The following is a 14390-nucleotide window of genomic DNA, read 5'->3' as shown; positions in this document are numbered from 1 at the left end:
TTCTGGACCTTAAATAATACTGGTCACCCGAGGGCACAGAAGTATTTACCACCATCCAAAACTATCCAAGATATTAAATCAAGCTGTAGAGCAGCATCAAGGTGCTGACACACTGATGCGCATCTGGGAGCAGCTCGGTGCTCCCTGAGCAGCTGTCAGGGATCAGCGCTCAGGGATGGGCTCGGTCCCTGCTCAACCCTCCCTCTCTGGGAAACCTGAGCGCTGCCTGCTCTCGATGCTGAGACAGAACACCAACGGATACGGTATCAGTGAGAAAATTGTATTCCAGCGCACTTTTACTGCAAATGTATGATTTCGTCCAATCTGTGACAAATCTTTTCACAGTTCTTTGGCGGGCTTTGTTTTACTGCACTTATATTCTGCAATAACGCGCTCGGAACCAGTTCTATAGAATTTGTGGACCTTCACAAAAAAGTGATCTGACTCAGTACTTTAATAGGAATTAGTAACCCTGTACATCACACATCCAATATCACACAGGAAAAAAAAACCAAAAAAACAATACCCTTGGCCACAGCCTACTTACTTCAATGCTGATAAAACAATGTTTTCATTACCCAAGTGTTGCCACATGGAAGAGATGCAGTTGCACCAAAGTCAGAAATATTTGCAGTAGCCCAGTATCACTGTGCAAACAAGAACTTCAGCAGGTGTAGACATCGTGGAGACCAGAACTCAGCACAGTAAATCAGGAGCAAAGCCAGACTTTGTAGGTAAAATGCCATTTCCCCTATGCAGGACAATTTTTCACAGGTGACCTTGACAAAAAAATTACAGTTACTGGATCACACATTTAGCCAGAAGAGTTTCAGGAGAAAAAATATGAACATGAAACAATACCTCAGCTGGCTTTCCATCTCACCCTGATGCCCAGAACTTCAATAGCTCTGTCTATATTATTCATGTTGTCAAGTTATCTCCCTAATACCGCAGATTTTCTTTCAAGTTCTCCAACAAAAGGAGATTACTTCCTCTTCTCCAAGGTCCAATCCATCCTTCCCGATATACTTCGGTCCATTTTGCCATCCTCTTAGACTAGATAACAGATAACCGATAACAGATAACCGTCACTAAAACAGAAAGTGAAAATATAGAATGAGCACCCAGAAAAAAAATGGTCCAGAATAATCCTGATCCACAGAAAACGTAAAATATGGTTGCTTTACTCTTGCACAGTGTTTTGGCTAGAAGCAAAGTTATCCCTCCATACACATAATTTCTACACAGCAGCACTACAAGCAGTCACTGGCTAATGTTTGTGCTTTTTGTGGGATTTATAAATCAATTACTTTTATGGCCAGATTTACTAGGTAAGCAATAAATAATTATGGTCAAAGCTTCTGTAATGAAATCCATCTCTGTCATTTCATTTGCTGAATTGTCAAAGGAGTAAAAAAGTGGAAAACTGTTTAGAAGTCAAAAAGGTCAGAACAGCCCCTAGGCAGTAGGTAATAACCTGCATTCTCTACGGGATGAAGGTATACCATGCTAGAGACAACAAAAATCGTGGACACAAGATGAAAGATTTTTGGATATGGTCAGATAAGTGCATTCTCAGGGGATAATTTTAGCCTGCAATAAATTGCCATTCTGTCAGTAAGATGCTACTGCATAACATCTCTTCCTAAAATCACAAGAGCGATCAGGGGTACTGCTGTAAGAGAGTTGCTATCAATGCTATTAATGGAACCAGAACTAGCCTTGCTCTGCCACAGGCTTGAGACAACCCTGTGACCTCTTACATCAGCATACACATGTCGAGCAGTGTACACTGTTGTACTTTAATTTGCATAAGATCACGTATATTAAAGAACTCTGCACATTTACTGTAACAAAGTCTTCTTGAAGGGAAACAGCAGGTTCCCAAAACACTCATTAAGCATGTTTACATGTTGTTTACCTAATTTACTCTTATACACACATACAATTCCATAATATTAATTATAAACTTGCAAAGGGATAGATCATAAGCTGTGATTTATTACCTATAATATTTTCAGTCCCTAGACATACAGAGAGGTAAACATGAGCACATATATATTAAACATATTTGTTATGTTTGAGATACTGCATTGATTGCACAGTGCTTGCAAAAATAAACTAAAATACATCCAAAAGCCTTTTTAATATTGAAGACACAAGAAATTCAACAATGTTTGTATGATACACCATTTGGCTTCTTTATGTTTGTTCACAAGATATCTGATTTGTATTTTTAATCTAAATATCTCTAATGTACACATTTTGTATGAATGCCAAGCATTAACATTAATTTCTCGTTCATCTGAGAGATTCATCTGCAAACCCACACTTCCTCAGAACACAATTTTAACTTTTGGCATGATCTAAGGCAATACTAGCCCCAGATCAAACATCCCATTTGACTTTTGAATGGAGTTTAAATTTATAGTTAAAGAGTTGTCTTTCTTTACAGTAAAAAGTTCTGCTACCAAGTCAGAATTTAATACAGGATGCTAAGCCGCTGACAAAGATAATTTAAGTGGAGTCATGGGTGTTTGGAAGTTAGAATGAAGCCATTAAGCACTCCCAGAGTGGTTCTCAGCAGCATTCCTTCCCAGGGATGCTGCCGGAGTCCCTCTGCCAGCAGATGGCCCTGTCATCCAGCCTACTGATCCAGCCGGAGCGACCAGGAGGCTTATCACCCAAAAATCACAGGGCATTATTATAGCCTGCTTCCATCCGTTTCGCAGATTGTTTGCCTTACATTTGATGTAAGACACGGTGAGACAAGCTGTTCTTTTAAAGAGGAAGATAAGCAGAAGGAACAAAACCCTTTCGTGGCTGAATCTGGGCTCTTCCCAGACTTCGCTCTCGGGCAGGACCGACCAGATCCGGGACCAGTCACAGGAGGGTCCCAAAGGAGCGAGTTCCAGCCCCTGGCATCGGCTCTGAGCCCATACAAAGCCACGCTGGGAGCACAGGCTGCTTCTGCTAATGCGGAGAGCGATTAAGGCTCATGGCACAATATCCAGCCCTGCTGCCACATACTTTGCTCAGACATTGGACTCGGTGGGAATGAGTACGGGCTGTTAACAGAGCAGAGCACTGTGTGCATGCACACACTCGAGGGTGGACCATTCACTGGTGCACTGAGCTTGTACACCACCCACAGAACACAGGTAACTTTAAATGCTTCTAGACACACATATACTATTATGTAGACATCATCAAAAATCTAAATTCAGTGTACAGCCATGTAAGGGAAATTTGACTTTGCACGTGCTCTAAGAATAGACTGGAGATGACATAGGAGAGATCTCTTCCATATTAAAGCTTCCAAAGTTAGATATTTAAGCAATGTAGGTAAGAAGCGTAAAAATGTTTCGGATTCTGTTCTTCCAATCCCTCTTCTGCATAAAATAATTTTCTCTTGAGCCTAAGGTTTTTATGAGTACATTTTCAGATTTTTTTAATGGATTCTTACCCTTTTTTGCATAAAAACCATTAAGAGTTTTTAAGCCTTCAACTGGAAAAGCTGCAGATACTGTAACATCACAGGCCTCAAGGCCGTCTGTACCATTTATAATCCCTCCCTTCATCAGAGAACAATAAAGAAGAACAGATTGGTTTCTAAGCACAGTTTGTAAGAAATGTCTCACAGTCTGCTTCTACTTGCCTTCCTGCCAATTTTTCCCCACAGAAGCTGTTGCATTCACTTTTTTCACAGCATTTGCTACTGAATATTATCTTGTGATAGGGTCAAGCAGCACACTAACTGTTCAGAGTCAGATTTCTCTCCTTAGACTAACTGGTCTTAGCAGCACGGGTAACAACAGCTCTTGCTGCCAGCAGAACAGCCTCACCGAGCCTGCTCTAGAGAACACAGCACCTCATTTAGATGCAACATATTTCTCTCCACCTCATTTTTTCTCACCCACCTACTGCCTCCTCCTTCCTTCTCTCTAAAAATCCCCTACCACCCGAAACCAACACACTCATTCATATTTTCTTCCACCCTGCTGTACACACAGAAGAGAGGAAATACATTAGGAAGCGTTCACAATTCTAGGTCATGAGACAATGTAGAATATTAGCCACATTTTCCAGAGGTGGGAAATCCTCATTTGCATGTTACAGTTGTGGGGTTTTCTGAATATAAATTCTTTGGGTGCACTTACACAGGCAGCTCTGCCAACCACCTCCCAGCCCTGAAGAGAAACTTTTTGAACATTCATGTCTAGTATTACTTAATATGATCTAATATGCAGTAGGTTACTCTTTTTCCACCACAATGCTTACAAGCTCATTTTGTCCATCAGTATCTGGCAAGGTTAAGGACAAAGCTAATTTATGATTTTAGGTATCAGAAAGTTATTTTATACACAGCTCTTTCTCATTGGGATAATTTCCAGCTTTGCAGCCTGCCTTTGAGTGGCAAATTGCACAATCTGTGCTCTACACAAAGGCAACTTCAGGGCCCAGACACAAATCACAAATTTGCTCTGATAGGCAGGTTGATGCTCCAAAACAAGCTGAATTTGAGAAAAATTCCTATGCTGTTACAAGTGTGCTGACAGACTTGAACATCTTCTTGATGATCACTCTTGAGCCATGGAAGGTAGCAACTACCTCAGCTTTTGGGTCAGACAGAAATCCCCTAGCTACCATTGCAGGCTGAAGACAGTTCTAGGTGCCCCAGCTTGAACGTGTACCACAAAAAACCCCAGACATTAAGCCAATGGCTGAAGAATTGGGACTGAAAGGCAACAGTTTAGACAGTAACTCAAAACTAAAGTTTCACTCTCTCCAAAATTCAGAGGTGGATGGGAACATCCCTTTAAAACACTACCAAAACTCATCACGACCACAGGAGTACCTGCATGGAGGGTTTAGCATTTCCTGAAAACTTATGCTTCCCTGGTTAGCTCACATCCACCTTGCAACACAAAATATGGCACAACTACATGGGGGAGGACATAACTTTAAATTACCACAATGCACTTAGGCCCAAACAAACCTCCTTGTGGGATAAAGTAAGCAGCAATTACTCTTCTCTGAGGGAAAAGAACTTTTGATAAATCATAGGTGAAACATCTTATGGTACATAGATACTGACACTCTTTAAAATGTCCTAGCATGAACACACCTACATTATGCTATGGTTTAAGCAAAAATATTTCCACTTGAGCAAAACATTGTAGTAAACCTGCTGATTTATTCAAACTCTGCAGCTGCACTCATTCTGGCACAAGAGAGTCGTTTATATCTTGGGAACAAAGCACCACCATTTCAGCTGAAGACAGCACCCCTTTTCTTAAGTATTTGTAAGCACAGTGGCTCAGTTAAGAGAGGCTGTATTCATATTCTCAGTTTTCATCTGCATAATTCCAAGCAATTGTCCAGAGACATGATATTGTTTTCTTCTTGTCAACCCATAATAAATGTATTGAAATTAAGTACTTCCAAGGGGAAAAAATAAGCTAAAGTGTTAATACAGGGAGTCAGCACCAAGGAACATCTTTTCTTTGGCTGAGTGGGCTGAAAAAGCTTATTTTCCCAATAAAGACATAGGATTTGCCATATAAAAGTGTTAGCCTACAACACTGACCTGAATCTTACAGGCTTAAGGAGCTGCTATTTTTCAAGTACTGTGGAAGGTGCACAGAATATTCTTAGTTGGAAGGGACCCACAAGGTGATATGAGGTGAAAAAGCTGTCAAGGCAAAAAAACAAAACCCGTGCTTTAACATTAAATTACTACTATAACCACATATCTTAGCTGATTGGCTTGTGTGCTTTGGAAAACATTTGCTCCTTGCTTGCCAACATTTGGCAGGGGGCTGTGATGAATCTCTGCCAATTGCTCAGCTGCCTTTAGCTTAAGGAAGTGCATTTTATTCTGAAACAGAAACCAAAATGCTCGACAAAGTGCAAGAGGGATTCGTGCATTTTATAGCTATAACAGAGCTATGAGAAGTCAGACTATACTACAATCATCCTGCAGTTATTGTAGCATTTGGGAAAAGTATATAAAAGGACAAAAACTAGTTCCTCAAACTAGTAGCAAAGAGTTAGTAGAAGAACATTCCTAGAACATGGAACAATTTAAACATCAAATTCCATATTGGCATTACTCCTGGGCTCTAACAAAAGGAACATATTACATTGCCATATGAGACACCTGCTTCTTATCCAATATTTTTAATGCCTGAGGTACGGTCAACGCTGGACTCTGGATGGAAAATTGATTTGTTCTTGGTGGGAAGATATACATAAGGAAAAAAGCATGGGACTTGTGCTACACATTGTTCTATAATTCTTTCTCTTCTGCCAGTATTTTAAGGCAATATAGGTAGCTGGTATGGTTAATCAGCACATTGCAGTGCATACACAGCCAGCCTCAGAGATGAAAACAGCAACACATTGACATCTCACTGGAAGAGATGGTTCAGTGAGCAATTGGTGCATTTGGCACTATGCTAATGCTTCTAGCCAAGCTTGCATCACAACCTGTGAAACAGCCTTCTTCACCTGCCTGACTGAAAAATATTGCTTTCCCTTTAGGTATCTTAAAATACACATAGTTTTAAATTCTATAGAGTTTCTAAGTCTGCAACATTAGTAATTACAAACCTCCTGAGCAGGAATGACTTAAGAATATGGAATGAAGCCTCAACAGAAAGCAGGAGCAGGGTAAGCAGAGCACTGGTATGTTGTGTAGAGCTGTTGCAGAACGTCAGTGTCCTCCTTGCTACAGGGAGGAATGACCAAGTCTCTTCAATGTACAGGGAACATCACAACTGATGGATACACATATCTGAAAGCAAATAGACAGAGACTTCTAGGCAGATATGTAACAAGCACTTCGGGAATGTTTCAAGTAGCAAATCAATGGAACCCCTGAATCTACAAGTGTTCTCCTTTCCTACATTTCATTCGAGTGTTGGTTGCAGACAAGAAACAAGTATGGGAGACAGAATTGTTTGCCTTAGCAGTTTGTCCCAAAAATTCTTCTCAGCACTTTTTACAGCACAAATAATTTTCCACATAACCACTGTAGAGAAAACCCTAAGCAGTTTAAAGGCATTTGACTATTTATTCTCCATTTTAGGGACTTGTGTCTTGGTTATCAAAGGACACTGAATGCTGCTTAGTCAGACTAGGAGAGGATGCTTTCATTCTGCAAGCACAAAATACTCATGGATCCTAGTGTGAAACCTGGCAGATATCTGATTGTTTTATCTACTTCATTTTCAGTAGATATGAAAATAAGTAAATTCTTTCAAATTTCATCCATTTCAGGATTATGAATTCTAAGGTACAATTTAAAAAATTAAAATTTTAGCTGTATAAGGACATAAGATTTACACTTGCTAGATTAGTACTGAAGTAATGAGCAGGCAACATTACTTCTGTCATTCGAAGGAATATGTATTTGATATAAGCATCACAATTAAAATGGAATCAAATGCATACCGACCAGGTGTAGAAGAAAAATTTTTGATTTGTGTTTATTTAAAAAAAATCCTAAGCACAGATATGTGAACCAAGAAAGGAACCTCAAAGAATGTGTAGCCTCCTTATGACGACCTGAAGAACCTGAACACACATAAGTCTATGGGACCTGATGAGATGCATCCCAGAGTCTTGAGAGAATTGGCTGATATAGTTGCTAAGCTGTTGTAACTCACCAGATGTATTGGAAATGGTAGATTCTGTGACTCCTTTAGTGTCCTGTGGCCTGGTCCCTCTCCCCTCTGGCCACGCCCAGTTGGCCGAGATCCCCTTACAGACCCTAGAAAAGAGCTGTGCCCCCTGACCTCGCCCTCTTTTCGCTCCTGGAGGCCCACAAGAAATAAACCTCAGCCTCTCCCCAGGGGGGAAAGAGCCTCTTTTGTTATCTTTTATTCACGTCCATGTGGCAGATCCCTGAGGCTTCATACTAACGTGTCTGAGCTAGTCGGGAGCTAGGGTAAAGTCTCGGCGGGTCAAGCCGCACTAAGCCACATTCTATGGCATTTAAAAAGTCATGGCACTCAGGTGAAGTCCCAGAGGACTGGAAAAAGGGAAACATAGTACCCATCTTTAAAAAGGGTAGAAAGGAAGGCCCTGGAAACTACCAACCTGTCAGTTCTGTGCCTGGGAAGATCATGGAACAGCTCCTCTTAGAAGCTGTGCTAGGGCACATGAAGAACAGGGAGGTGATTTGTGGGAGCCAGCACAGCTTCACCAGGGGCAAATCCTGCCAAGCCAGTGGTCTTCAACAATGGAGTGACTGCATCAGTGTACAAGGGAAGGGCTACAGGTGTCATTTGTCTGGATTTCTGTAAAGACTTTGACACAGCCCCCCACAACATCCTTCTCTCTAAATTGGAGAGATGGATTTGATGGGTGAGGTGTTAGATGGATAAGAAATTGCTAGAAAGGTCACATCCAGAGAGTAGTGATCAATGGACATCAGTGGTGCCCTTCAGGGGTGCCCCTCAGGGATCTACACTGGGGCCATTGTTATTTAATATCTTCATTAATGATATCAATTAAGTGCACCTTCAGCAAATTTGCAGATGATAGAAAGTTGAGTGGTGCTGTTGACATTCCCAAGGGACCTGATGCCATCAAGAGGGGCCTGGACATGCTTGAGAAGTGGGCCCTTGTGGTTTAACAAGACCAAGTGCAGGGTGCTGCACCTCAGTCAGGACAAACTCTGGAATCAGCACAGGCTGGTGGATGAACATATCCAGAGCAGCTCTGCAAAGGAGGAATTGGTGATGCTGCTGGATGAGAGGCTGGACATGACCCAGCCCAGAAAGCCAAACGTGTCCTGGGCTGCATCCAGAACACCGTGGGCAGCAGGGGAGGGAGGGGATTCTGCCCCTCTGCTCTGCTCTGGTGAGACCCCACTGCAGGGCTGCATCCAGCTCTGGGGTCCCAGCACAGGAAGGACATGGAGCTGTGGGAATGAGTCCAGAGGAGGGACACCAAGGTGGATAGAGAGATGGAGCACTTCTCCTACGAAGAAAGGCTAAAGAATCATGTTGTTCAGTCTGGAAAAGAGAAGACCTAGGGGTGACCTAATTGTGTCCTTCCAGTACCTGGATGGAGACTAAAAGAGAGATTGAGAAGGATTTTTTACAGGAACATGTAGTGGGCAGGACAAACAGGAAATGGATCCAACTAAAAGGCAGTAAGTTTAGATTAGATATTGAAAAAAAAAATATTTTGAGAGTGGTGAGATACTCCCAGAGTCTCCCCAAAGAAGTTGTGGATTGCCCCATTCCTGGAGGTATTCAAGGCCAGGCTGGATGGAGCTCTGAGTAACCTGGCCAAGTTACTAAAGGTGACCCTGCCCATGGCAGGGAGGTTGGAACTGAATGGGCTTTAAGGTCTCAACACAAACAGTTCTGTGATTCTATTATTCTATTACTTCCCCTTCATTCTTGAATAGTCTAACTGCTTAAATTAACAATTATAGATTCTAGAAATTTTAAGAGTTTGAGCTTCCACATGAATGATTAACCAGTATCTGCACATAATACAGTTAATTCCCACAGCAGAGAGCCATCAGTAATAGAAGAGTTTTTCAGCTTTTTCTAGAGTCAGTACACTTAGCCTTTTACCCTTAACAAGATAAAAATACATGAAACCATTAATTAACATGGTAGAAAAAAATGTGAGTTGAAATACTTGTGCATTTTACACCTTGAAGTAAATACCCTTCTTATTACTTGTTCTTTTTCTATTCTTTAGAACAGCTAAATGAAAAGAACCATTGTATTGGGTGTGCATGGCCAGGTTTTGATAGTGAGGGCCTACAGGGGTGGCTTCTGTGAGAAGCTGCCAGAAGCTTCTCCCATGTCCAGCAGAGCCAATGCCAAATGGCTCCAGGACAGCCGTGCTGCTGGCCCAGCCTGGGCCAGTTAGAAATGATGGTATTGACTCTGTGATAATATATCTAAGAAAGAAAATATAAAGTTATTGTGCAGATGTAATGGCAGCCAGAAAAGAGTGGGGCAAGAATATATGAGAGGAACAACTCTGCAGACACCCAGGTCAGTGGAGGAGGGGCAGGAGGTGCCACTTCTCATGTTTACTTCCACTTATGAGAGGTAAAAGATCAAAACTCTGGCTATAGTTATAGAATGTAGGCAGAAATAAGATCAAAGACAATTCTCCTTTCTGCTTCATGTATCAGAGACATAGAAATTACAGGTAAGACAGACATCCATTTTCCCAGTATTCCTGAGCAATCATCATGGCATTTGTTTACCAAATACCAGGTTCCCCAGAAGATAGACTTATCTAAAATTTTTCAAAACAGCACCTATATGAAAGGTGCAAGCATCAAGACAGCCATTCCTGTTTGCTAGGACAACTATTCACTCTCCTAAAATACTTGCAATGAACTTTCCTGTATCCCCATTTGGTAAGCACAATTTATTGCTGAAATCAATTAAATGGAAGAGTCCTAGCAGGTAGTTAAATGGTCAGGCACATTCACTATTAAAATATTTGGGCACTGGGGAAAAAACATATGAATGGGGCAGCCCCTTTTGCCTCTTTCTAGAGGCCATTCCCGCAGTCCCCCCTCCCACCACTACTAAAGCCGTGCAACATAGAGCCCTTACACAGACCTTTCACAGCAAGGCAACAGACAGCACTAGAAACTGGCCTGCCTAAACACAGCACAAGCCAGTGAGCAGACACACCATATACACAGGGGACAGCAAAAAACCAAAGCTCCCACTGAGCACAAAGCACTTCCTTATGCATGTATGTTCTAAGTATCTGCTCAGCTGCTGTGCACCTCAGAATAATTCCTGGGGAGATGCTACATGCATACCTTAGCTCTCTTTACACTTCAGATTTCATGCACAGAAATAGAAATTACTGTGCAAACAAGCAATTCAGGTGAACAAAGGAAAGAAATGAAAAAGACAGGTTTTCGCTGATATCTCTGATATGAGCATAACCACAGAAGTGTTGCTGCACTGTAGTTAACTCCCACAGTGAGCCCAACACCATGCACAGTAGAGAGTAGCAGATAGGTGCTACTCTGCATGGACACAGTGAACTTCAACTAAAAGCAAAGTCTCAGAAATCACAGCAGATTATCCACATAGACATCAAGCCAGCTTTAAATTTCAGCCAGCCACCATCTTTCTGTTCCCCACAATTTTGTTAGAGTAGGGTGTAGCACAGAGCAAGATACAAAACCAGCCAGTTGAGCCATAATCATAGCCCAGGACTGAAGCAGTGATAGTAATAAGGGTTATCTAAAAGGCTTGTTCCACACATCTCTCAGATAGAGTACTATCTTACTCACCAACTCCTGTCCCAGTCCAGCCATATGATGAAAAATATTTTCCACCAGAGGCTATCAAAGTGCTACAAATGCTATTAACACCAAGATTAGAAATACTCAACCCATTGTACTTCATGGTTATGGCTGAAAACTCAATTTTTAAAAGTAACTTGAAATTCAGGAAAAAAGCACGTCAAATTAAAGCCAGCAAGTATCATACCCTAAGGAAATCATTAACTGTTAAGTGAACCATGTGCTATTTTTGTTATTTAAAATACTGATTAAGCTAATTATGCTCACAGGGAATTGAGTCTAGAGGATTAAATGAAATCTTTTCAGAGGCAGAGTTTGATGAAAAGTTGCTATCATCCATTTAAACAGTAAAAGGTATCATTTCGAACATCTTATGATGATCACCATTTTAAGAAGATAATCCTTTGGTGTCTGTTATTTGGCAAATAATGTAGCTTATACTTTCCTTTTGACTTCAGTGAAATGTTAGTGCTAAAACGTGTACAGCTATGCCAAAAGATAATACCATTTAACTACTTCCTCTTTACAACTATTATCTTAAAAGCTGTTTTTCTTTGAGAGCAAAGAATGACAAACTGACTTTTCTCGGTTTGTCATTCTTTGCTCTCAAAGCCAGTATTATGGTTTCTGAGTAAATAGCAATAACAGTAATAGGAGGCAGAAACTGTTTTTAAAAAGGCAATATTTATTACCTCAAGATAATAAAGATACTGAACAAGATAAAAATGCAGTCTGTGCACAAAGGTTTGACTTCCCCCCACCTTCAAATACAGACAGAACAAACAAGTTCTGGGTGAACTTAGAAACACACCACTGTGATGTAGAAAACTAATTTCAGGTGTTAATACTAAATACTTGTGAAAGGCTAAAAACTATACAGCTAAAATTAACTCTACATAAAGAAGATGATTCGTTAGCTTCTATTTTCCTGTTGGTCTCCATGGTTAGAATCTTCCTGGGATCTTACAGGGCCATCTTGCCAGGCGAGTGACATCTTCCCCAGGATAGCCGCAGCGCGCAGCAGTGACAGCCGTGCCCAGCCAGAAGGAATGCACGCCGTACTGCTCCGGACACAGCCCCAGCATGCGCAGGGCACACCGGAGAACGGCCAGGAACTCCCTCTTCGTCACCGTCCTGGAGTCCGAGTGCACAAAGAGCGGTCCTTCCAGCCGTGGACGAGCTGCCAAATAGCTCCGGAGGGCCAGAACAGGGCACACCCACGGCTCTCCAGACAGCGCTAAGCTGATGACATGTCTCTCCTGATCCACAGGAGAGTAAGGCAGAAAAAGCAGCACTTTCCTCTCCATCAGCTGGAGATCACTCCGGTACAGCAGCTCAGGCTGCTGTACATTGCGGTGCTTTGCCACCATCTCACCTATTCGAAGTGCCCCGAAAAAAGCTACAGTAAATAACGCACGGAACAGTAAGCATTCATAATGAGTTATGCACACAGTCTCCAGAGCTCCTAAGAGAGATCGCAACATCTCAATTGTTATAGGCAAGTATTTATCCCTCAGGATACCGGCTCGACGTTTCAACCCTGTCACCATAAAGCAGGTTACAGGATCTTCCAGAGGATCGGAGTTACCAGTGAGTTTTGACAAATAAGAGAGTGCTGCGATGTATGAGAGTGACTTCGAGGAGGAATTATTAGATTCCACAGCCAAAAACCCTCTAATTTGCTCCACTGGAATTGGCCAGGCTGCAGGCATTCCCATGCTTTCCCTAAAGGCAAGGAATTTCTTCAGTCCTTCGAGGTAGGTTTGCCAAAGCCTACTATTGCCTGAGTGCTCCAGCAACGACAAAGTCTTCAGAGGCCAAGGTCCCAAGGAATGCTTCTGATGATAACTGATCTCACTTCCTGCAAGAGAAGGTCCACATTAGCACATGATGACAAGAGGCATAAGCACACTACTTAAGCGGCAACAAAGACAGTACTCCTGAGAGCATTACACGTCCAGACAATGCTGTGAGCTTATCTGATAGCTCACACACAGCTGCACCAGAGATATTTTTCAAATGAGAAACAAGCAACATATCAGGCCCATTTCAGGCACTGGACGTGGTAGCACTCCCGTTTACAAGGTTGTGGAGTAGTAACGGAGAAGACAAATTTTTATACTAAGGGATGGCTAACAGAAGTTACAACAAAGGTCACACAGCACACTCCCTCCAGTAGGTAACAGTATTTCCCAGCCCAAGAAGGAGAATCTCTCTACACATCCCGCCAAACCTTCCAGCCCCTTGCAAGAACCCGAGCAAAACCAAGGAGCTGTCCGGTTGGAGGCGCCGCTGCCAGCGATGCCTCTGCCTCTGCCCCGGCCCTTGCCCCTCTTCCTGCCCTGCCCTGTCCCTCTCCCTCTCCCTCTCCCTGCCCCGGTCCCCTGCCCCTCTCCCTGCCCTGCCCCTGCTCCTCTCCCTGCCCTGCTCCGGTCCCCTGCCTCTCTCCCTGCCCCGGTCCCCTGCCCCTCTCCCTGCCCTGCCCCTGCCCCTCTCCCTGCCCCGGTCCCCTGCCCTGCCCCGGTCCATCCCCCTGCCCTGCTCCGGTCCCCTGCCTCTCTCCCTGCCCCTGCCCCTCTCCCGGCCCTGCCCCTGCCCTTCTTCCTGTCCCCGTCCCCTGCCCCTCTCCCTGCCCCGGCCCGCACTTACCGCTCCGCCGTGCTTCTCGGCGGCGAGGCGTGGAGCTGACTGCCCGCTCTGCAAGGCTCAGCTCCAGCCACTCCATGCCCGGCTCCCGGGCCAGCAGTGCCAACATCTCCCAGAAGAGATCGGCGGCAGGCGCGGCCGGAGCGCGGGCAGCGCAGGCCATGGCAGGAGGACGAGCAGCTGCTGGGATGGAGAATGCCAGGGATGAGCCCTGGGGGCCCTCTTATCGCCGGGGCCGCCCGCAGAGCCCTCCTCGGAATAGCCCAGGAGGTCACGAGCACTGCCCGGGGCCAGGCGGGAGGAGGGTGGGAAACGGGAGCCTGAGACTTGGAAGGTGTGAAACGTCCATTATGTTCAAACATCCATTTGTTCATTACGTGTTCTGCCAGAGCCTGGAATGTGACTCTGGCAGAAGGCATAACAATGA

At 43.5% G+C, this 14390-nt stretch overlaps 1 protein-coding gene across 1 annotated transcript; it reads right to left on the bottom strand.

The window, feature by feature from the left end:
• Window positions 1–12052: 12052 nt before the first annotated feature.
• On the bottom strand, window positions 12053–14337 carry LOC148223906 (uncharacterized). Its single transcript, XM_088164401.1, has 3 exons — window positions 13967–14337; window positions 13729–13779; window positions 12053–13174 (listed from the first exon to the last, which is right to left on the bottom strand). Exons 1-3 carry the CDS (start codon window positions 14335–14337, stop codon window positions 12262–12264), a joined length of 1335 nt encoding a protein of 444 aa, XP_088020527.1. The 3' UTR covers window positions 12053–12261.
• Window positions 14338–14390: the final 53 nt, after the last annotated feature.

This window comes from Sturnus vulgaris, chromosome 4 (genome assembly GCF_052056855.1).
Source record: "Sturnus vulgaris isolate bStuVul1 chromosome 4, bStuVul1.hap1, whole genome shotgun sequence".
NCBI classification, from domain to species: Eukaryota; Metazoa; Chordata; class Aves; order Passeriformes; family Sturnidae; genus Sturnus; species Sturnus vulgaris.
This window is presented reverse-complemented; position numbering and strand designations above follow the sequence as displayed.

Excerpts from the sequence above, each read along its gene's own strand:
- LOC148223906 (XM_088164401.1), bottom strand. The coding sequence starts at position 14,337 with ATGAACAAATGGATGTTTGAACATAATGGACGTTTCACACCTTCCAAG. Across the intron at positions 13,780-13,966 it reads CCGAGAAGCACGGCGGAGCG|GGGACCGGGGCAGGGAGAGA; the intron begins GTAAGTGCGGGC and ends GGAGAGGGGCAG. Across the intron at positions 13,175-13,728 it reads GGAGCAGGGCAGGGAGAGGA|TGAGATCAGTTATCATCAGA; the intron begins GCAGGGGCAGGG and ends TCTTGCAGGAAG.